At 41.7% G+C, this 25,183-nt stretch overlaps 1 protein-coding gene across 1 annotated transcript in view; it reads right to left on the reverse strand.

Moving 5' to 3' along the window:
- The window catches only part of Pgm5 (phosphoglucomutase 5), a 204,185-nt gene that overhangs the window by 68,455 nt on the left and 110,547 nt on the right, over positions 1–25,183 (reverse strand). Inside the window, exon 7 of the mRNA XM_004637168.2 lies at positions 10,471–10,586. Coding sequence (XP_004637225.1) covers positions 10,471–10,586 — 116 coding nt within the window. The remainder of the gene's footprint in view (positions 1–10,470; positions 10,587–25,183) is intronic.

Raw genomic sequence — 25,183 nt, forward strand, 5'->3', positions numbered from 1 at the left:
ACAACCATTTTCTGGAACCAGAGGTGACAGGAGGGAATTATATAAATTCTTGAAGGGGATGGGGATACAGCTCAGTGGCATAGGCACCTGCCTGGCAAACACAAGGTCCTGAGTTTGGTCCCCAGTACTGAAAGAAAACAAAAACAAAAACAAAAACAAAAAACAAAAAACTTGCCAATATTCTTGAAGCAGAATAACAAGCAAGACAGATCTTCTTCCAAAAAGAGTAACAGTGAGGCACCATGCATTGTGTTCAGTTATTTTATGCATTTTTTACTCACTTTTCACCATTTTCTGGCCTTTTTACAGGTATGAGATGGAGTTTAGGTCATTTGTAGGAGCTCACATGGCTAAGTGATGAAAAGGGAATTTGAACCTGGACAGTATGGCTCCATCCTACAGACTTCACTGTTACTGAAGTAACAGCATCCCCAAGAACTGCGATAACACAGGAAGAATGCCCCATATGGTAAGAGCTTTGGCTGTAAAGGATCAGGTGACGAATTTCTACTCCTCTTTCACCGTAGACCCCTCAGGAGGAGGTGCCCATTCTTTCTTTGCTTTCCCTCTAATGTTTAGTTATCTTTATTCACTAATGATTTTTATTCATTTGCAGTGAAGTCATTTTCACCTACTTCATGTGGCCCATGACAAAGGACAGCCAGTATAGGTCAGGTGTTGCCGTCTGGTCTCTCGGAGGTCACAGCTAGCTGTTACACCTTGACACTTAGGAGAACTTTGCTTTTTCACTGGTGAGCATTCAGGACATTTGTGTGCTTCCTATGCTTAAAAATAAATGGTTATATTTTGCCACGGGCCACATGGCTCATGATGAGTAGTGGTATGTGGCCAGGCACTTGCAATAAATGAAATAATAACAGCATTTGCCACAAACACACTATGGCTAATGTGCTGGCCACAGCCATATCCTGCAAGCTATGAGCAAAAGACCTGAGTCTGAAATTACTCCACACTTTCTCCTGTCGAGCTCCTAGAAGGTGTGCAGAAAACCTTTATCAAATGAATGAATGAACCTCTAGTATGCAGTCTGACGTAGTTATTCAGATTCACTCTTCACTTAATGTGAGGCTGACTATACCCTCGCTAATGTCATTTTTACAGTGGAAACAAAGCTTTGCGCATCATCCTGTTGAACAAATGCTGAGGTGCACTGAGGTGCTCTTTGTCCAAGGTAGCAGCTCAGCTACTGGAGGAGAGGTCAAGACTGCAGCCTCCTGGTGCTGCACTGCTTTACGACACCACCCTCCCAAGGATCCTGGTGTTCACTACCATTCAAAAGAAGACAGAGAGGCTAGGACTGAATTGCAGATTGCCACTGTGACCTTGATGAGCACCTTGAACTGGTTCCCTAAGGCTCAATGTCTTATCTATAAGACAAGAGTCATTTTGGTCCCAGCTTTACTTAATTTTAGGTAGGACTTGGTGAAATAGAGCATTGGAGGATCTATCCTTTGGGAGGTGCTAATAAATAAGAAATACCAGCACTGTTTAATCAACACATAGCTTAGGCAATCTGCCATCCATGCAAGAGGAGGGGACAAGTGTACAGCTGCATGGCCAGATGGCATTCTTCACAGCTGGAGCACAACAGCATAGGAAGTAGAGCCTCCGAATTCATTAGTAACTAAGGCTCTATTCCTTAGTAAGTAAGGCTGACAGGACAACAGAATCCTGCAAGAACAGTTCTCTGCCAGGTCATATGTGCAAATGGAATCTCTCCAATGGACTTGAGGCTGAAGACCTGTCCCTCAATGGTCATTGCTATGTTCTTAGTAGAGCCACTTAGTGATGAGTCATCTCCCAAAATACAAGTTAGCAAATCTCAAGGCACATGTTAGGGATGGCATCTAAATCCCAAAGGGTAAGTCTCCTTGTTAAAGAAATGCATTTGTTTGGAAGTCTTCAGTTTGTGACCAACAGCTCCAATCTCCCAGGCCTCCAGGCGCAGTCACTGGTCAGTGTGGATCCAGCCTCAGAAGACTCATCCCTGTATTCCCCCTCATCCAACACTCCTTACCACTTTTCTTCCTTGTGGAGGGCTAACCTAATGGTCACTAGAGCTGGAACTATACAGATCCTAACAAAAGGATTCTCTGTTTCCCAGCACTGGAGGAGACAGACTGCAGAGGATCCAGAAGGGAGATTCAGTTTCCCTCTTTTATGAGGAGGCTCTTGGGGGCCTCAATCATAGTGCCCCACACTCTGCCCAACTAGGTCAAACTGCGCATGTGCACACAGCCTGCCCCGAACAGCCCAGCCGAGAAACTGCCCTTGCAGTGCTGGTAATGCTATCATCATGACCTCCTCACCCCGTCTCTGAAATTCAGCCACGTTTACACATACTGGCCACAGAGCAGAGAAGGAAATGAATGATATAAAAGCACAAATTAGAAATAGTGTAAAATCTGCTCCCTACCACTAGCTTCAGGAGGAAAGTGCTTCCTTCCTAGGTCAGATGGGAATATGTTACATGCTATTTGTGCTGATAATTAATAGGATGAATGAAAACATTGAAATGTCGTTTTAAAATTTTATATAAGACTGATTTTACCATAATTCAATACATCCCACACCACCCCCTTGTAGCTGGCCACATTTGTGTGATGTTGCTTATATGAATCCCCTGAAATCTTAGGATATTCAAGGGTCCATCTCTTTAGAAAGCCCTGGGATATACTAGATGTGCATTTAAACCCAAAAAGCTATTATTGTGGAAAACTCAACATGGATTATTTTCTTGGAAATAATTATTGCCTAATTTTCTTTAGCAGATTTGTTGAGTTACTGACATTATTTTTTTTAAAAATATATAATGAAAATCACAATGCTACTGAAGATGACAGTTGAGCTTGAAGATCATCCAGTCATTCGCTAAAACAACAACTCATGGGTGTCACTTATAAAGGGACAAGCTCTGGCTATGACACTTCACATGTTCCCAAATGGGTCTGACCTCTTAGAAAACTGATGCAAATGACAGTGGAATATCCATAGCAAATGCAAACCAAAAAAATCTAAATTTTTGTTCTTTTATTCTTAATTTTAGCATTTTAGTACATCTTCTTTGTGTATGGGAACAGGCCCAGATTCTTTTAAAACTGGAAGGTTAGAGAAGGAGCCAGACTGCCACTTGGATAAACAGTCTTCTATTTAAATCTAAGGATTTACAAAACGTTCTCCTCTCACCCTGTAAAGTAGTTTTCCGGAGCCATTCCCAGGAAGTGGGTGAACACCTGGACCTAACACAAAAGACAGTTTGGGCCGGTAAATAACCTGGATTCTTTGATAGAGCAGTGAACACAAGTTTCCTACTGCCCAGGGCCTGGAGCTTTCCACAGGCCAAAAGCCTCAGCATCGAACCTACCACCTGCTGTGACGCTGGCTCATGCTAGAAGCTCAAGATGCCAGCAGGAGGAACCTCCACTTGGGATATATGTCACCCCACCTGGACCTACCTGTGGGCAAATGTTTAATATTCTTCAACCTGAGGAAGATCCACACTGTATTTCCAAAGCTTCCTTGGCTTTGAACTATGCCTTCCTACATGGTACCTAGCACCAAGCCCCAGGGATGCTGGGAAAAGCTTCCCCTTGGCAAAATTTGGGTACATTACTAGCTTCTCTGCAGTCCAGGGTGAGAACGTCTTCATCTCTCCATTTCTTCTCTTATTAGCTTATTTGATTCTGAAAATTATATCCTAAGAGACAGCTCCCCAGCAATTGCCTGAGTTTCATTGATGAAATGAGGTTCAGAAAGGCCTGCTGGCTGGTAGCAGGCAAGGGTCTTGCTGTGGAGCATCAGACTCAGTGCTGTGTCTCGCTACTGCTGAGATCAAACCTCCTGTGACATCTAAGGCACACTCTTACCACCTACCCTGCTGAGCAGCCAGAACACAGATTTTCTTGCATGTCATTTCTTCTTCCTGGCTGTGCATCTGGGCTATGTGAGGATTCTTATTCAAAATGCAGGTTCTCAGGCTCTGCCCTGCCAGAAATTCAGAGTTGGAGTAGGACAAGAAATCTGTGTTTTTAATAACTTGCCGTGTGATTCTGACACAACCAGCTCAGAACCTCCCCAAGAGCTGGCAGTGAGGAAGCCCGGCACAAGCGCAGAATGAAGCCATTTTTCCTCTCAAGACTGAATGGTCCCGTTCCAGCAGGCTTTCCTGCTGAGTGCTTGAGAGATGGAAAGAGCCATCGCTTTCACTGCTCTCTTTGGAAACACTGATCAGTACAGTGGAAAGTGCAAACTCTGGAAAGCGAGAGACTCGTCTTTCAGCTGTGCTACAATTCAGTGCACGTGGAGATCTCCTCCAGGCTCCAGTGCCCTGGGAGAGTCATTTAATTATTTCCTGAGCTCAGAGGTATCATCTATCAAACTAGACTAAAATCACTTTAGCATCCAAATGGGAGAAGATGCTCCACACGCTGAATAATTTCTTGTGCTCTTTGACAGGAAAATGATAGATGACCATAAAAAATACTTTTTAAATCCCCTCCAAGCCCAGCCTATATGTTACAATCAGCACAACTGTGTGAATGCAAACTTGTTGATAACTATCTGCAAGCTGACCTCCCCTGGAGCAGCATATGACTCACGGTCCCTAGTTGAGTCCCAACATCTATGCCACACAGGCAAAAGGCTTCAGAGCCTAGCTCCTCCTGCCCGATTTCTAGCACTGCCTCCCGCTACCCCTCCGGTACCCTACTCAATGCACGGAGGATAGTGAGTGACAATTCTGGAGTGGAATCTGGACTCACAACTATTTTTCTGGAACACAGTAATGCTGATGTGTTTAGGTATCATCTATTGCTGCTTTTGGGCTACAGTGGAGGGATGAGTAATTGTGATAGATGTCGTATCTGGCCTTGTGGTCCAGAAAGCCTAAAATATTTATTATTACATTCTTATTGGAAAAAGTCTGCTGCCCCTTGCCGTAGACCAGTCCTTTTCGGGTTCTTTCACCACGACCTACAATAAATACACTTATCCAGAGAACTGCCGTATGCATACACATGAATGTGCATATTTTATATACACTTAACATTTCCAAAGCCATCTTTACTAAATACAATGCTCTGAATAGTTTCTATTCTGCTTCTTAAAGCACTGATGGTATCATATTAATGTCATGGCCCAAAGTGAGTCACAATCAACATTTGGAAAAACATTTCTCCCAAAGAACCAAACATTTCGCTATTTACAACATATGTCCCTGTTCTCCCACCTCCACTCCTTTCTTAGTGTCACTCCATGTGGCAGGGGCTCTGTCTTTCATCTCTGTGTGCACAAAACCTCCCTATCCTTTAAGCACTGGCTTAACTTCCACCTCTTCCATAAAGTCTGCTTCAAACTTCCAGTCCAAAAGCATTTTCTCCTTTTCTCGTCTCCCCTGTCATATTTTCTCCTCCTGCACTATGGCACTATAAGGCTTCTGCTTGCAGAATACTCACCTGGGCATCTTTTTCACTATTCAAAACAGTATGGTCTTAAACATTTTATATTCTATACAACAACTAACACAGTGCCTTAAACGTTTATTGCACTTAAGTAAGCAATTGCTTATTATGAAGAGTATAACATGGTTACACATAGGTAACCACGTGAGTCTATAAAGTAGACAGTATCTTATAAGCCATCAAATGCTGGTGGAAGACAGAGAAGAAAGGAGAAACCTACACTTAACCAGTTTCCATTCCAGTTACTAGATTTGTGTTGTTGTACTAACCAGTCAGTAGAATTATTGCATGCAATCTATAATTCCTGATTTTTTGAGTCATTACCCTTAGCGTAAGTAAACAAAATGACAGGCAAAAAGGACAGTGTTCACTTTGTTAGGCTTCAGTAGAGAAAAGGTTTAACAGCTTTGGCTGCCCAAAGATAGGATACCATCTGCACACATTGATTTCAGACAGTAGTACTAGAGAGAGATTCATACGTCTATTGGTCCAAGGAAACAAACATAAATGCAATCCCTGCCACATTATTAGTGTAAGAGAAGAAACTATCCACTGAAGGAAGTCCTCCCAGAATTCACATATGGCTTAAATTTATAATAGTAGGTTCATGCTTGGAGTGCCTGTCATTCTGGTCTTCTGAATACGAGCTGCTTGTCATGACATGCCAGTTGCTGCTGTGCTGTCTCTCAAGTAGATGATTGTTCAAAAAGAAGGGGCTGGTGAATGAATGTAGGAGACAGGAAAAGGAATACTATGGGACTGTCCTGCTTCAAAGTTGTATATGGTTAGACTTCTGGACTTACGTGTAAACATAAGAATTATATAATTCTTTATGCCTATTTTTAAAATATATTCTAATTTTTAAATGTTTTTTTCATCATATTCTGTAGGGACTTAAAGTTCAACATATTAATACTTGATGAAAAATATCTGTTCCATGTTATGCCTAAGATGTTTGATATTCAGAAAGATAGTGAGGTTAAGCTTAACAGCCTAGGTTGTATGGTAATAATAATAAGCTCTTCTGGAGGGTTATCAACCTAAGTTTTCAGACCAAATTAGAGAAAAAGGAGGGCTGCAAGGAAAGCCAACATTTTGGCCCTAGCCTTCCAAGGTCAATTAAGACTCAGGACATTTGACAACTTGTACTGTCACATCATTTAACTTGGTAGTGTCCCAAATTTTCTGATCAAGGAGATTATGAGGCCAAAGAGGAAAGTGATGATGTAGAGTGTGCCTAAGGAGAGTCACATGGAGAGAAAACATTCTCTCAGGCTTTCACAGAGAGCACATTGGCCAAGCAATGGCCGTGACTCATCCACATGGCTGACACTGACAAAGGATCTACAATCTGAGGTACAGGATCTCAGGATAAATCCTGAGCGGACTTCACTGACCTTATCAGACCCAAAAGCTACAACTCTTGTTGCATAGGCCTTGCTTTTTCTTGGTCTTAACCATCCAGCAGAAAAGTATAAAAATGAAGTATAAGAAGTAAAGCCATGCTGTTATGTTGAACTGTAGGGGACTCAGGTCAACAATTTCTGACATTGCCAGTGAAGCGGAAGACCCAATACTATTATGAACTACTAGACTCTTTTAGAATATTTTACTGAGTTAACACACCTATAATATTCAAATAACGGAACTAAACAAAAAAGGGGATACAGATGAATGTCCACTTTCTATCTGTGTATTCAAAATGGTTAGGATAGATATATAGTTACATTCTCTTAATGAATAGAGGGATTTGTGGTAATGGTGTTTGTAAATAGGATATCATGTCCGCAATTAACTACTAGGAAGAATGTATGCAATGTGTTAATTATTGAAACTGTCCTCCAATTTGGTTTGAAACTGTCTCATTGCTATTTGTTTCTCAATAAAATTATGGGGAAAAAGAGAAACAAAAAAATGGTCATTTGAAGTGGTTTTACTGTGATCTGTTTAAATATGTTTAAATAGTACTTATTCTCAGGAATTCAAGTATGGTTTGATAATAGAAAATCAATCTTACTTCTCTGCATTTACATAGCAAGAAATATATTGATATATCACTAAATTCTAACAAGGTACCTGAAAAATCTGATAGCTATTTCTGAAAGTGTAAGTAAAATTGAAAAATAATTGATCTAAGCATAATAAAGGTTTTTACCAATGTTGAAAAGCAGTCACCAAAATGATGGTAAAATACTAAATCCATTTCCATTAAAATAATGAATTATCACAATTATTATTTAATATTAGTTTGAAGATGATAGCTATGCAATAAGAATATGAAAATGAAGGGCATCAATATTAGAAAAATACAAAAATATTTTAGAAATAGGCTCTATACCTGAATATATAAAAAAAGATAATATAGGGCTGGCCAGATAGCTCAGCAGACTAAAGCACCTGCTTGGGCAGATGCAGGGGCCGAGGTTCGATCCCTGGTGTGCTGTGCTGGCCCTGCCCCTGGTGAGCACTGACACAGAGACTGAGACTGGGCATGTTGGTATGTGCCTGTAACACAGCTCTTGGGAGACTGAAAACAGGAGGATCACTATGAGTCCAATATGTGTAGTGAGACCCTGTAGACTCTGTCCTAAATACATTTTTCAAAAAAAGAGAACATATTAGTTTTAGAAAATAAAAAACTTTAATCAATAGCAGAATGCTCTAAGAAGATTGCAAACTTAAAGCAAACATATTAATAGTCTTCCTTAGGTAAGCACTAAACAAAATAGAAAAGCAAAGGAGCACAGCAATGTCAGAAATCAAGGCTGTCCAAAGCTCTATAGGATACATGATCTGGTTTCTTCAATGAACAATCTATAAGGGGAAAATGCAGAATTGAGAAATTTGGATAAAAAATTCAAATTCATTCTCAAATTGCACAGTAATTTAGGTCTTAATGGAAACAAACATAAGGCAGGCTAGGGAAAACAGTAATAGCAGAAATGAAGAAATTACTTTTGGAGTTTCACTTTGGCACTCTGTTTAGAATATTAAAATTTGGAAGGAGAAAGAAGAGGCCACTATACAGGTGGTAAATAAGTTACAACTGACTTTAAAAAATACTTGCAGGTCAATTGTATTTTATTATGTTGGCTTACAACCACTTGATGTCTCAGATGAAAGGGAAGTGCTTTGCTTTCTCTTTCATGGGCTTCTACTAGGAGCTCTGAAGCAGGACTAGACGCTGGAGGAGTCTGGTGGGAGGAGATCAGCTGCTTTAGAAAAACAGCATCAAGCCTGTCCATCTCCCCAAACCTCTCTTGCATCTGAACAGCCCATGTACAAGCTTTTGTGAGCTCATAGGGAGAAATAGGGAGCCTTTCTAGGGGAAGAATCCTCCCCCCAAAGTAAGCAGAAGTCAATGTTTTGAGTCACAAGCATGAAATACCTGCTTGAAGTCAAGAAAGAAAGAAGAGCAGATAACAAGCCATCTTCAGGCTAACACAGAGTAAAAGTATCCTATTGTTGAAGGAATTTTAAGCCTGCGGGATGCTACAGTTCATAACAGAAACAATAAAGCCCAATCTAGCTCGGCTGCTGACTAACTTAGCTTAAGCTTCCACATTAATGACCCAAGAGAGGAGATTTGCCTACTTATGGGCAAAAATACAATTCATCTATATATCTTTGTGTCCACTGGCTAGCATTCAGTAGAACATTGTAAGCTGAAAATTGAAAGCAAAAGCCAATTTTTGTCAAAAGATAAAGCAATCTACAGAACTATAGTTAGAGATGAACCATATAATGGGATTATCAGACAGAGATCTTAAAACGGACATTTAATATGTGAAATGATCTCCTGGAAAAGAGCAGTAAACTACAGAAGTGGAGATGTATTTTCCCTAGAGAAATTAAACTATAAGGAACAGAAGAGAGATTGAAGGGAAGGTAGGGGAATGGGAAACAAAAAGAATTAAGATGTATCATGCACAGGTACAAATTTCCTATGATGATTGTGATCATTATGTATATCTAAACTATACTGATAAACTTAATCAAAATATGTAGTATATAATAAATTCATCTCTAAGAATGTAAAGAGAAATGCTAGAAATAAAACAAAATATAGAGATGAAGAGTTTCTTTAACAGACTTATAAACAGATTGGGCACAGGTAAGGGGAGAATCAGTGAATCAATACTATGCAAATGTAGATTATATAAACTGAAACACAAAATGAATAAAATAAATCAGATGAGTGTACATAAAAACTTTGAGGCATCTATGGATACAAATTTCTAATATATTTTGTAATGGGACTCTCAGAAGAAAAAAGACAGAATGGGCTGGAGAAATATTTGAAAACATAATGACTGAGCATTTTTTAAGATTCATATATGACAAGAGACAGGCCCAAGATCCTAAGAGAGCCGTGAGGAGGGCTAGACATACAGACGTCTATCCATAAACATAATTAAAATGCTGAGAATCAAAGATAAAAAAAAATGTTGAAGGTCATCAGAGGCAGAGTTGGGAAGGGGTATTTTATATAGACAAAGATAAAAATTATATGAGACTTCTCAGAAACTGCAGTCCAAAAGACAGTGGAGTAACATCTTTAAACTATTAGAAAAACAAGCTGTTCCTAACATGCTTTCAGTGTGATAGAACGATGGTGCTTATATTCTTTCTCCTGATTCAGACTTAACTATTTGTGGATAATATCATGAACTACAGAGGCTGCTTCACAAGTATCTGGGAGGAGGTCTCCTGTATGGTAGAGATAAAGGTAGACTGGACATTCATTGATAATGGCCAAAACTAGGGGACAGGCACATGGAGGTTCAATAAGATCTCAGTTTTGATCAGTTTTTAAATTTTCATAATAGAACTATTTTCCAAGAAAAATTTTAAGAAAGAAGAAACAAAATGGCCAGAAGAGAAGAGGGTACCAGCACGCATTCTAATAAGTATCTTTGATTTGAAGGGTCACAGAGTGAGGCCACAGAGCTGCTGCACCCTCCCAGTGCCATTGCCCTGCACAGCCTACCAGTGCCAAAGCTCTCTTCTCCACACAGAGAGCATCGCCCTGAGTCCATCAGGTTTGAGAAGAATCTCCATCCAGCCGGAGTCTCATAGACGGGGACCTTCATCGATTTGGCCACTCTGAAAAATGAAATTGAAGGCAACAGTCAATTAATTTTCCTTATTTTCTTTCTTCTCTCAGCACAGTAGGTAATCTTCAAGATCCATTAATTTTCTAAATAGATTTCTGAGCAACTCCGATAGTGTTGACAGTTTTCAGGATGTTAAGCTGTAAGCCAGAGAATAATAAAGTCTATGCCAATGATTCTTCATGAGATGGAAAACATTAATATGAGGAATATTTATCCAATTGTTTCTCTCTCTAAATTCTCATTTTGGTGAAGACATCAGAACCTAAATTAAGATTGTATTTGAGTAAAAACATTTCAACCACCACTTGACAGCATCTTCTAAGAATGGATGTTCCCAAGTCCTAGGAGGCAACAATTCGGCTCTTAGTACTATTGACATGCAGTGGACACTGGGGTGCGCTGCTTAATTTCACCTCTAACACACATACACACACTTCAGACACTTTAGGAGTGAAACACTCATCCTACCAGCATCTAGGAATGGGTGACAACTTAATAGTCACGCTCCCATTCCTAGGCCAATCCATACCCCATGACGGGTTGATGAGAGATTCCAAGTCTTCCTTCCATCCCAATATGACACAATCGGTAGGGCCACTTTTGTGCCAGAGGTCTCACAGGTGCTGGAAGGCTTGCTATGACTGCAGCACAGTGCACCTTCCCTCAGCGGCTGATCACCTTTTTGCACTCTCTTGTAGGTGTTTGCTGAAATGTCCCCCAAAGGTCCTCAGCTTGGCACTATGAGAAGGCAGTGGAAATCTCTAAGAGGTAGCCCCTAGTGAGAAGTCTCAGGTAATGGGAGACATGCCCTCAAAGGGGACCACGGAATTCCAATCTCTCCCTCTTTTTCTCTCTTTCACTTGCTGTCCACCCTGAGGTGAACACCCTCTCTACCACATGTGTCCACCATGAGGTGTTGTCTCACCACAGGCCCAAAAGCAACAAGGCCGACTGAACATGGACTGAAACCTTTAAAGCCAAAAATAAGGCTTTCCTCCTTTACTTGTATTATCTTGGGTATTCTTTTTATAATAATAGGGTTGAGGCTTTTATTTGGGTGGCCCCAAAGAGCCTCCTGTACTCAGAGGCACAGGTTTGGAGAGGTGAGGAGCTGTTAGGAAGTGGGGCCTGCCTGACCTGGAAGGGTGTGTCTCCCTCCCAGGTCCTCCTTCCTCTGATTCCTGCCACCATGATGTGAGCTTTCCTCCACCCAGTGCCTTCCTGCCTGCTTTTATGTTTGGGCCTTCCAAGCATGAACCTGAACCAAAATAATCCTCTCATGCTTTAAATTGTGGTGTTGAGCCAGCAAGATAACTCAGTGGACTAAAGAACATGCTTAGGCAAGTGCAGGGACCATGGTTTGGTCCCCAGCACCACATGCTAAGCCAGCCCTGGCCCCAGGGCAGGCTGAGCAAGCCAGAGTATGGGTGTGGTGGACTATGCCCATAACCCCAGCACTGGGGAGGCTGAAAACAGGAGGATCACTATGAGTCTGAGCTGCATAATGAGACTCTGCAGCAACCAAATACATTTAAAAAAATAATAAGTTATGGCATTGAGTATTTGTCCCAGTGATGAGAAAATTGACTGAGACAAACAGATAGCTGACTGACAGTGTTACTCTTGAAGGTAATTTTGATTTTGCAGGTACACAGGAATAAATTTCCTGTTTCTTTCAGATCTTCCTCCTGAGGGAAACCCAGTGTGTGATGTACTCAACAGAGTATGAACATGGGGATTTACAAAAATGAGAGCAGAATCATGACTTAGGCTAAGTAGCACAATCAAAATAAACACCCAAAGTGGAAAGGACAGATAATTTGTGACTTATAATGTAGTCCCATAAATTCTATTGGTTCATACAACTTGAGTGAATCTCACAAATATATTGATTAAAAGAAATTGTTATGCTGGAGTCTGACATGTCCACCCAAAACATCCGTGTTGAAGGTTTGAGTCTCCAATGCAGCAATGTTTAGAGCTGGGGCCCTTGAAAGATGGCTGGGTTATGAGATCTCCCCCTTTTCCCTTCTTTCCCTTTACCTTTCCCAGCTACCTTGAGGAGCACCATGTGCCCCTCCCCACGACGACTTTACTCACCAAAGGTCAGAACCACTGGAGTCAAATGACCATGGACTGCAACCACAAAAACCATGAGCCAAAGTAAACCTTTCCCCCTTTTACATTACATCTGTTTTCTCAGGTATTCTGTTATATAAATGGAAAGCTGACTAACATAGAAATCAGTAATGAAGATATATATGTTGTCTTGTTCCACTTAGATAAATTTGACAGCCAAAATCAAGCAATGATGTTAAAATCCAAGCTCAGAGAGTCAGTACAGTCAAATATTTTTTTTCAAAATACTTCAGAGATAATGGTACTACAATTTGGACCCAAGTCTGCTGAATTTCTACTGATATTTCATTGACCTTGCAGTTTCCCCAAATGTCTTAGGGCTTCAAGATGGACACTGATTTCTGGGCATGCTGGGAAGTGAGCCCATATCACAGACACCAACCTGAAGACTTATCTTCCCCATGTGGAAAAAATGAAAGAGCAAAAGCATCGAATGTCTACCAACTGCAAGATTTCCTCCTTTGAAGCCTGTGAGTAAGAAAGGCAGTCAGGGAAAAGAATCAGTGAGGGTCTTGGTGCAAAGGAGAAAAAAAGTTGCACACAAGACAAAAGACATGCTATGGCAATGATTTCTTTACATTTGGTTTGCGGCTTGCTAGAGGAAAAAGTACACATAAAACTTTGCCTTTCCGTACACATTTTCCTTACTATAACCCCTCCATAAGAATATGCTTAAGGTTGAACAATTATGTGCTAACTTTTCAAGTTTGCTTTGCAAAGAAGCAACTTTTGGATGGTCAATGCGACTTCAAAGGTCCCATCCTATCTCTTTTTAATAGTTTAATAAAGGTAGACCATCATACTTACAGCTCAGTAGAAACAAATAAAAGAAACCTTCCTCAACCTGAAGAACAAAGGTAAATTTTCAGAGACATTAATTTTATGGTCCTAAGATCAAGGAAGGAGGACTAAATCATACAGAACTTTCCTAGGGGCACAACATAGAAAAGTCAAAATTAATTTATGAATGTGAATGTATATGATTACCAAACAGAGCCTGCCACATGGGGACAGAGGTGAGGGTGAGCGGAAGGGTAGAGGGTGTGTGGACATATGTTCTCTGATCAAAATACTCTCCTGGGTTCAGAGCCTAGTTGGCAGGACCTGAGGGAGGGGAGAGGATTTCCCTAGTTCCCACCCTTCCCAATTAATCACTGTCAGAAGGTCACCAGGCTGAAGGCCGTAGCTAGGTTTTCAAGGACCGGATACTTTTATAACTATGAGCCACAGTTGCAGCTATGCAAGCTAAGATAACAATATGGGTAATTAAATACCAGGATCCTGAGCAGAAGCTGATTATGTCTTAGGGTCAGAAAGGAATTCCCCTCCCTCCTCCCACTCCTGAACTTGGGATTCATTCCAAATATAGCATTCAGCGGATACCATGCCTTAGAATGGTTTTTGGCAGTAGGTCCCTGATGCCTCTAAAATCCTCTGATACAGAACTCAGGACAAAGCTGTGCATGCTGAGGGTCAGAACGCCTCTCCCTGCCAGCTGCTGCCAGTTACTGGAGACAAACACAAGACTCACTTCCTGGGAAAAAACAGAACATGAAGGAAAAGCAAGAAAATTCATCCCGGCCACACTTATTCTGCAGAATGAGCCCTGGGAACCCAAGGAACTTGCTGGGTACAGAGTCCTCACTCTGGACTTTAAAACTTCAGGTTGGAAAGAATTTCAACCTGTCTTGCAACAGTTTCTCCTGGGCTATTCCCTGTGTTCTTGGTTCTTAACAAACTGAAATTGTCCATACTTCCAAGCCTGCTCTTGGATTTTGCTCTTGTTGTATACACTAAGTCACTTATGCTGTTCGCCTTGTCTAGAGCAACTCTCCTTCTCCTGTCTCTGTCAAAACCTATCTTGAGTGATCTGCCATCACAAAGCTGACCCTAGCAAAATTTTGGTACTTGCGTAGTTGAGATTGGTAATTACAAAGAAGAGAAATTTATTTCTTATAGTCCTGGAGGCTGGGAAGGAAAATATCAAGACATCAATATTTGTTCTGCTGAGAGGCTTCTTGTTTTGTTTCAGCTCCGAAGATGGAAAGGCAGGCAAGCCAAATGCTGCATGAAGCCTCTTTTAATAGGGCCTTAATTCCAGGAGCTGGGAAGGTCCTGTCATGCCTTAGTCACCTTTTAAAAGTCCTATGTTGGCCCAGCAGACAGCTCAGTGGCATAAATAAGCCCCTGCCTGGCAAGCAAAAGGTCCTGAGTTCGATCCCTGTTACCAAATGAAAATCCTACCTCTGTGTCCTATAACTCTAGTGACACCTGGGTTTTGGAAAGGCTTAATTTTCAACATAACTTTTAGGCGGGCCAGTGCCACTCACACATAGAAAAGCTCATGATGAAGATTTCCAGGAGGTCAACAATCCCATATCCTCTTCTCAGACACAGAGCTAGACTACATTTCCCAAACTCTCCTGCAGTTAGCTGTGGCCAAGTAACTGAGTTCTGAACAATGGAACTCCTTTTTCAGGCTGCGTTACAAAATCTTCCAGGGGCTGGGGAGATGGCTCAGTAGAATAAGCCCTTCCCTGGCAAGCGCGAGGGCCTGAGTTCAATCCCCAGTTCCACCAAACAAACAAACAAACAAAACAAACTTCCAATAATCCATGCAGGTTCTTTGTCTACTTGATGTGGACAGAACCTTAGAAGCCAAGTGTGGAGGATGGCTGATGTACCGAACAGACAGATCCGGGTATCTGAACCATCATTTGGAGGGTAGTTAACGGCTAATCACAAAAACCTGCTTTTAATGTTGGTGCTTGAGAAATAATCTTGCTCCGTTTAAGACTTACGCATTTGGGAAATGATTTGGGAATGGCAGCTACCTTCGCCTAATATACACAATCCTTTCCTTGTCACTGCTTTTAACTAAGCATGACCCTTCCTGCCACTAAGCTTCCTGGCTCGGTACGGGACCTCACACTCACTCTGTTGCGCACAGAGAGTCTCACCACCACCTGTGTTTTGCACCTCTAATTGGTTCCGTCCACATCGTAGAGCATGTTATACTTTGCCAGATGCCACCAATAAACACTGAGGGATTTAAATTGGCTACTGTTTAAGGAATGTTACCACATATCAGGGGGATGACTATTATTTTATGGTCTTCTCTCCATATAGCTTCTTTAAAAATATAAGCCATTTCTCCCTGTCTCATTTAAATTGGTCATTTTGAGAAAACATGGTTTTTGTAGGTATAATTAGGAGGACTAGGGCTGGCCAAATAGCTCAGCGGATTAAAGCACCTGAAAGCAGGCACAGGCGCCGGGGTTCTATCCCCGTAGCCTGCCATGCCGGCCCCGCCCCACTCCTCCCCGGGAATGCTGAGATGGCAGTTGAGATTGTGCTTGGTGGCACATGCCTGTAATCCCAGCAGTTGGGAAGCTGTAAACAGGTGGATCACTACAAATCTGATCTAGTAGTGAGACCCTGAACACCCTGTAGACTCTTCCCTAAAATGAAAAAAATAAAAAAATAAATTAAGAGGGCTGTTAGGCTGAGATAAAGGCATATTTTTTGAAAAAAAAATCTTATAAAACTGGAGCAATGACTCAATGAAAATCAACTATTTGAGAAGCAGAAGGACATATGATTTTTAGTATACCACATTACCAGTCTAAAATCTCCCTACACCTGTGTGATTAAACAGGATAATAGATAGAAAGCCTTTCTAAATCATCCTGACACTCGGTATAGGAGGTCCAGCATATCCAGCATCCTACGTAGTGCATGCCTATAGGGACTGCTCACATACTGCTATTCAAAAGCACTATATCATTATGGGTGAGAAACGTATATCTTGCTAACCATGTTACCAGCTCTTTTAACTTGCAAGAAAATAATCAAATGAATAATAACTGATCACATCAAGTGCATGAGGCATACCCAACTGCTCTTGGAATTCTACTTCAAGAAAGCTGTAATAGATTCACAGAGCTCAAGATCCAGGTTGTTCTTCCTCTGCTCTGTCTTCAGGTACATTGGCCTCCCTAAGAGCTGCAAAGGGCCTAGGGCAGCGTCTGTGAGCCTATGGCATTCACACCATACCAGGGTGTTTGTATCATTGAAAGTTCTTAAAGGTGCACCGTTACTGCTCTAAAATGTTTGCCATCACTGGCTTATTTTCTTTATGCTGAATTCTTACCCTCTCCCCTTTAAAAGGCCTCTCAGTTTAGAGGACATTTACATCACACATATCCAACAAACATTTTATGTACTTTACATTTTAAAAAGCTCTATAAGTCAAATCTTTGACGGTCAGATGTTTATGCATATCCAAATGACTGAATAGTGTATGGAAAGGTATTCAACACCACTAAGTGTAAGGGAATTGGGCATTAAAACCACAGTGAAATATCACTACATATACACAATGCTAGTAGCAAAGAGCACTATTTATAAGTGCTGATGAAGACGGGGAATTCTCCTACACAGCTAATGGATGTGAATGAACACTGATTGTAGCATATCTATTCCATATGGTGGATTCTCAGAACACTGAACAACAAAAGTGAACAGCCTTCCACTATGTGGAACAATATAATAAACATCGCAAAGGTAGCACTGAGTGAAAGAAACCAGACATGGAGGAATATACTCCATTTAGATATAGCTCCCAGTGGGTAAATCTGGTCATTGGCAATAGAAGTCAGGATAGTGGGCATCTGGGGGAGGAGGGACAGGGTAGGGAGCAGAAAGGGACGGGACGTGTAAGGGATGCTGCGGAGGACATTTATCCCAAAGACAGCAAATGGACCTGTTCATTTTGCAAAAATTTCTGGAGCTTTACTCTCATGAGCTGTGCCTTTTTGGATAGACATTATATTTCAATTAAAAAGTTTATTTAAAGGAGCATTTATGACTAAATGCATGTTTGAATTAGCGCTGTTTACATAAACTCAAGAAACAAATCACCAAAGATGGAGCTTAATGGCATCCTGAATGCTGGTTAATGTCTAACAGACATTTAACAGAACAACCCTCAAATTAGTTCTTCACTATTTTCACATTGATGAGTTCACTCCCAGATCCCTTCTTTGATGTCCTGCGCTGCTGACTGGGATTGCTTTCTGGTAAGAGGCTTACATGAACTTGCACTTTAAAAGACTTGTTCTGTGTGTGTTTGCTTTGAGATAGACCCTCACAGTTCAGGCCAGAGAGGCTAGTCCTGAAATCCCTACATAGCCCAGGCTGGCCTTAAATTCATAGCAATACTCCTGCCTCACCTTTCCAAGTGCTGGGATTACAGCCATGCACCATATAAGACTTTTTGAGGAAGCCTCCCACCTTATAAATATGCATGAGGAAGAGTTCATTCTACCATAAGCTATACCCTCAACTCCTATAATGGCAATCTTAAAATCTATTCCTAAACCAATATTTTTGGTGGAAAAACTTATACTTTCAGGTAAAATAAACATAAAACAAGGTATAATCATAAAATTACTACAAACGCTTGTCAATTATGTATAACATTAACAAACTAGTGCTTGGTCCTAGACTTCCATATTACATAATGTCTTCCTTGCCTGTTTTATCAGAGTGGTTGTAATAACCAAACAGGACAGACCACAATAGAAAGAAATGCTTGGACAACTGCCGAATGACCTACAGAGTTTTAACAGTTATTTAGCAGTTTATTATCACTGAAAGCTCTAAAAGGTTTGCCATCACGGACTAGGTGCTTCAGCACTTCCATTTTACGTAGATATTAGGAGAGGAAACCAAGGACCTGTCCCAAGCAGATTTTAAATTTTATTGGGCAACAGAAGGCAGGCAGATTTCTAAAGATTCTGACTTAATTGAAAGAAAGAAAAAACTTGGTTGTGGGAAATTGACAGACCCAAAAGAAAAACACATAGAAATGAAACAACCACAGGTCTACATTCTTAAACTGGCAATTTACCTAGAACCCTAGATGTGAGAAATGAAATGTCTATGTTTACAGTATTGGCATTTGACCACTTAGATGTGAGCACCTCCTGGTTCTGATTACCTTAAAAGAAAACTAGGGGTTTGGGCTACAATATTGTAAGTTCCAAGTCCTCCGCTAAGTAGGCTAAGAGATAGGCAAGACAGTTGTCCTCTGTCCTCCAGATTTCTGAGAAATTATGCTTCAAGTTGGAAAAAATAAATCATCCTCTTATCATTTTTCTTTGTTTTGCTTTGTGTTTCCTGGTACTTGCAGACTTTTTTATAATTGACTTTTTAAAAAGTCTACATCATACCATTAGAAAACTAAGAATCAGCCCATTTCTTCCTATTTACTAAAAGTGGTCAGAAAAAACACAAGCCCTAATACAAGAGATAAAACATTTCAATGCAACAAAGACATATGTTTTAACAAATACTCTTCCTTATTTCTCTTCTAAATCCTATTAGTCTGAAAAGAGTTCTAGAAGTCATGGTGCTTATCTCCTAAGACAAGAGGGAAGGGACAACTAGGCATTGCATAGTAAATGAAGGCAGGGCAACTGTAAATAGATATTCCCTGTGAGGGGAGAACAAAGACAGAAAAACTAGTATTCGCATAATGCTGCCCTGCTGCTTCATGGGTAAGATAGTAGCTCTGTGAAGCAGAAGTACACACTGAGACATCCGGGTGGGATCAGTTTCCCCGTAGAACACACCTGGTTCTCGCTCTGGGGTTTCACAAGAATTGGCTTCAGCAGGGACATGGGGCTCTTCAGTGTCTGTCCTTAGTGCTCAGATCCTAATGTTTTATCTCTTGTATTAGGGCTTGTGTCTTTTCTGACCACTTTTAGTAAATAGGAAGAAATGGGCTGATTCTTAGTTTTCTAATGGTATGATGTAGACTTTTAAAAAAGTCAATTATAAAAAAGTCTGTAAAACTTTGACCAAAAATCATTCATGTAAGCCTTTTTGCCTAAAAGAATGCGAGAGTATTAGCATTTTCCTCCCTTGGATAGACTAAGGGAAGACACTGAAATGAAAAGGAAAGACAAAGAAGTAGAATATTCCCTAAGTTTGGGTCCATGTATGAGGAAAAAATGATGCTTATTTATACTGAAAATCAACAATTTTCCATTTGTCAAAGTCAGCTAAAAAGAGGCAATCCACGGATTGAGAGAAGATACTTGAAACACACACAAGTGCAGGTCTCGTAGCCAACTTAAAGGAAGACATGTAAACCACCAAGAAAAACGCGAATGGTCTAAGCGATTCACAGAGAAGGAAGACCACTCAGCCAATCTGAACATATACAGCACATCAAGGCAATGCAAGCGAAACAACAGGCAGGTATAATGTTATATCCATTCTGCTAGCAAAAAATAAGGGGGAGGGAAACAGGGAGGAAAGAAGAAGAAAAGAAAGAAGAGAAAGAAAAAAAATCTAACAGCACCAAGCGTTGTAAGGAGCATCACAGGAAAGCAGAAACCCCAACACCGGCAGCAAGATCACGAACTGATACGTTCACTTTAGAGTCATATGAAGATTGTTAATCGACTCAAACATGTCCTGTGAACTAGCAAGTCTGCCTCTGGGTCTGAGTCCCAGAGAAACTTGAGGACATGTTCACAACAAAGTGGAGTTCAACGATATTTATGGCACCACTATCAGCCAAAGAGAAATGAAGCAAAATCAAAAACAACCCTGTGATCCATAAGGAGAAAAATAAACGAGCTTTACTTTATTCATATAGCGGCAAACAAATAGCCATGTTTTGAGGGTACCAAAGCATAGAAGCAAAAAAGCCCCAAACAAGACAATAATTGTGTTTTGTCATACAACATTATCTTGGGCCCTGGCTATTCTGATTCCTGTTTCTCATTTAATAGCCCAAGCTGAAAACCTAGTGGGATATCACTCCCCACTCTCTACTAAGAGACTTCAGACATTTGCAACTCCAAAGAATTAATGGAACTAAAGGCAGAAGCACAACACCATCTGGCCTAACATCATCTGGCTCAGAAAAGCAAGCAGAATGCACTGGTGCCAGCGGAGCCAGAGAGGAACTTGGAAGATCTCTCGTGTCCCATAGCTGTGCCTCTCAAGGCAGAAGGCAAGTCCACGCATGCTAGATGTAGCCAGCTGCGCTTAATTAGCCGGGATTCTTACTGATAGGTTTTTGACGGTGTCGCAGCAAAGAAACAGGCAGAAGGAAAAAGGGGCTTAATTGTCTTGGAGGACATGAAGAGAATTTGGGAAGATAAAGAATTCTATGGATTGGAACAAAGAGAGGCTGAGGTGGGCCTTTTGCTAGGGGTGGGGCTTGAGGGAGATGTTTAGATACACCTGAGGAGCTCATTGGGGCCTTCCCTGAGGTGGTGGGAAAGGTGAAAGGAAATTGCACCCTGGGCTGAGTTGGAGAAGAAGAGGGGAGGTGGTCTCTGGGAAGATCAGCTGTTGTTTTAAGGGCTCCAGCCATATGAGATGAGCACCATAATTATTCAGCAATTCATACTAGGGCCATAACCTATCAGTTACCACTTTTCACTTGCATAGAGAGAACTCACCCATTCTTCCTTTGTTTCTTGTGTTTCTATTCTGTGTGCCAGACACCTCTCTTCCCTTTTCTCCTGATAATCTGTCTACCAACATCCAGAGAAGAAGGTGCCAGTCCTATACATGGTTTTCCCAAGCCTCACTTTCACCTCTCTTTAGGGAGTTCCTGTTTCTTTAACAATAAGGGGCATGAAGATCTCTCAGGGCCCAAACTCTCCTGCTTAGAAAAAGTGACACTCTGAGTAGGGCCACATGCACATCTTCACATATGTTGGAATTCCCTCCAGGAATGTGAGTGGCAGCTGTCTGTCCTGGCTTCGGAGTGCAGTGAATGAGTAACTCATGTCATCTGTCCTTGCCTTTCACCATGGAGCTCTGAGCTGCAACCCCAACGGACAACCCAGGCTGCTCTTTCCCTTGAAGACAGACCAATTCCCTAGCCAGCGATGTTGCCAAGGGCTGAGAAAATGAATGCATATCAGGCGACATTCAGGTAGCTGTCCCACGTGGAAGGTGCCACATTCAACATCACACTTATCTTTCCAGGATGCACCTTTGCCCCTTTAATTTTATCACCAAGCATAAGGAAAGTTCATACTATGTTAATTCTGTTCTAATGTTAATTTATCTTTTCAAAAACATTTCAGCTTAATGACTCATAGTTATGAGAAGGAGGACTATTGAAAAACTTGATGCCCTTTTGCACAAAATCGGTTTTACAGAAGACAAAGCTGCACGGACATAAAGAGCAGGGAAATACGTGCCACCTATGGAACCAAGTCCAAACACATTAGCAAGGAGAGAGGTGGGACACTGAGTCTCCATCCAACTCCAGCCCCTCCTGGGTGTGCATGCTTAGCCAAGTTACCTAATCTCAGCAAACCCAGCTCTCTCACTGGAAAAATGGAATAATGATCTATCTCTTTACTCATTGAAGGTCAAAGGGGATAATGCCAGGGAAACCCTGAAGTCCCAGGGCACTACACAGATGTCAGCAGTAATTCACAGCACCATCACCCCTCCCTTTGCTTCTTCCTGTCTCCCACTGTTCTTCACGTGGAGCCTCCTCGAACACTAGGAACTTCAGATCCACACATTGTCACTCATGTAGCTGGAGATATGCTTTGTCCAAGTGAGGTCCCAACAAGAGATGTTACACTCTGAGTAATGTGAATAATATTTAATACAGGAACTATTTAATGTGTGTGTAGAGAGGAAGAAAAAAGTTTGATGAATCAACCAGGACCCCCAGGCAAGCACCATCAGAGCTACAAATCTCCCATCCTAAGATTCATTACAGAAATTATATGACAACCATATGAACAGCTGCCTGCTGGCAACCCCAACCTTTGAAAGAAGCATATGGCTAACCTATAGAAACCTGTAGGGTAAGAAATAAACACCTGACAGAATTCTCCTCCCTCAGGTTATCCTCAGTGCTCCCAGCTCTCCTAACTGAACTAAAACTTGGAGAGAAGGGGAGTGGAGTTTCAGATGCTAGAAGTCATCTTGCAGCCCAGAGGGCTAAAGGGATAGTGAAGGGATCCTTGAGAAAAATGGAAGATAACAGGACATGCATCATCTACCGTACTGGACTCAGGATACTTTCTTACTCCCCAGGCGGATCTGGCCAGTCCTTCTCCATGCTGCCCCGGCAAACCTCAGTTCATAGGAACTCAGCGAAGCAAACTGCATTAGGTGCTGTGACAGCTGATTCCTTCTCCTGCCTGGGAGGCCCCAAGGGCAAGCATGCCGCCTGGCACAGATTAAGTACGTAAAGACATATTTTCATCTCATGCAAATAGCATGAGACTCATTAGGGCATGGACTCATCCCATCGGGTGTGCAGCATGATATAAATTCCTAGACTTGACCCTTAAAATACCACAGGGAGCAAATACATGAGATAACAGCAAGTTCAGCATGAAATGAAGTGATGGTGGATGAATTGTGAAATAAGCTTGAGAAAGAAGCTAGACAGGAACTCCAGGAGACAGAGATGGTCTTCCCAGGAATTGCAAGAAGCTCTAAGCTGAGCAGAGAAGGGTAGCCCAACCTTAGAGGCCTCTTGGTGAGTCCTCCCAGCGTCTTACTGCCAGCCAGTGTGTGGCTGACAGCAAGATTCTTGAATCTTGGTGAACTATGTTACCTTCCCTATTTGGCTCTGAGGTTCAGTGCCCAGGGAAGTGGTAGAGAGATGGAAGGAGGTGGGAAAAGCAGCTGTATGTAGTTGGGGTGACCGTGTTGGTTGCAGCTGAGACAGATCACCTCTCAGAGGGCCCAATCATCTTTGGGGAACACCACTAGAACATTTTGGCAAGAACACAGTTCTTCAGTGTAACTGGAAGAGCTGATGCTGTCTAGGGAAATAAGAAGGCCACTAATCTCCTTGTCTATCTTCTCTGGAAACGTAGGCAAGTCATTGTTGATTCATGTCATTCCATTCCATGTGTAGGCCCATACAAGCTTGAGAGAAAACTCAAAGGAAGGGAAGGATAGTTTGTTTTGGTATTGTTGTTTGCAGCACTGGGGACTGAACCTATGGCCTCATGCACGCCAGGTAAGCACTCTACCACTGAGCCATGCTGCAATCCCTATGGGTGCATTGCTTTAAGAAATGACTTTCAAAAAAGCAGCCAGTCAGCTGATGGGACTGGTAGTCTAAAAGGAGCATTGAAGAGCAAATACAAGGTATCACGGCCTCTGACTCTAACACCTGCCACTGGGGCTCTGTTCTTATGTATGCAGGTGAAGAAGTCCCCTGCAAGATCCACAGCCTCTAAGGGGGTGACAAGATGAAGGGAGCATGAAGGCAGTGCTCTCTGGGGCATGTCTCCAGCTTCTGCCTTGAGCTTAACCTATCCCTTACCGACACTTTGGATCTCGAATGCTCCAAAGGCGTGTATGTTAAAGGCTTGGTCCATGGCCTATGTCATGATTAGGAAGTGGTGGATTCTTTAGGGGTGGGGTCCAGTAAAAGGAAATTAGGTCATTGGGACCATGATCTTGAGGAGGACATCGGGACCTGGCTCATTCTTTTCTCTCCTTTGCGGCCTAGCCACAGTGAGGTCAACAAGCCTCCTCATCCCACACTTCTGCCGTACTGCACTGTGCTGTCACCATCCCAGTAACAAGGCCAACTCATAACTCAACCAACCATGGACTTACCCCTCTGATCCTGTAAGTCAAAATAATTATTTTCCTCCTTGTAAGTTGATTATCTTGCATACTTATTACAGTAATAAATCCCTGGCACCACATGCCCTGCCAGCTCCATCCCTGGGCATGCTGAGTTGACCACTGAAACCAGGAGTAGTGGCCCATGCTTGTAATCTCAGCACTAGGGAGGCTGAAAACAGGAGAATCACTATGAGTCCAATCTGCATAGTGAGACCCTGTACCACATATATTAAAAATAATAATAGAAAGCTGACTAACACATGCTTCTTCAACATAATAATTTCTAGCTATCCCAGAATATTGCAGAATGCTGATTTCTTGAGAACTAAAAACATTCATGCTATCTGCTGAAATATTATCATACTACTTAAGTATAGGATGTCCTCCATGCAAATATTGCCCTCCTGGTAAGTAGCACCCTTATACAGTTAAATGGTAGCCCTGTGCAGCTGCACACAGCCGCTCTTCTTTGGCCTTATCTGTATTCAAGCAGAGCAGAAAGAGCCACTTTCAATTCCTTCAGAACACAGCTGATACACACAACCGATTACACCCTCTGGGATGGTCGCACAACTGAGGGTAGACTTTTTCTGGATTTCAACTATTGAAGACACAACTGTGAGTGGTACATTTCATTTTTCTCTATATTTAGAAATAAAGAGAAAAATGCCTTACATAAAAGCACTGGGTTTCCTGTATCTGCGTGTGTGTGTGTGTGTGTGTGTGTGTGTGTGTATGCGCATGCACGCACGTGTGTGCTCTCCATCCCAAATCATACATCAACATTTCACA

This window comes from Octodon degus, unplaced genomic scaffold, assembly GCF_000260255.1.
Source record: "Octodon degus isolate 3935 unplaced genomic scaffold, OctDeg1.0 scaffold00087, whole genome shotgun sequence".
Taxonomy (NCBI): domain Eukaryota; kingdom Metazoa; phylum Chordata; class Mammalia; order Rodentia; family Octodontidae; genus Octodon; species Octodon degus.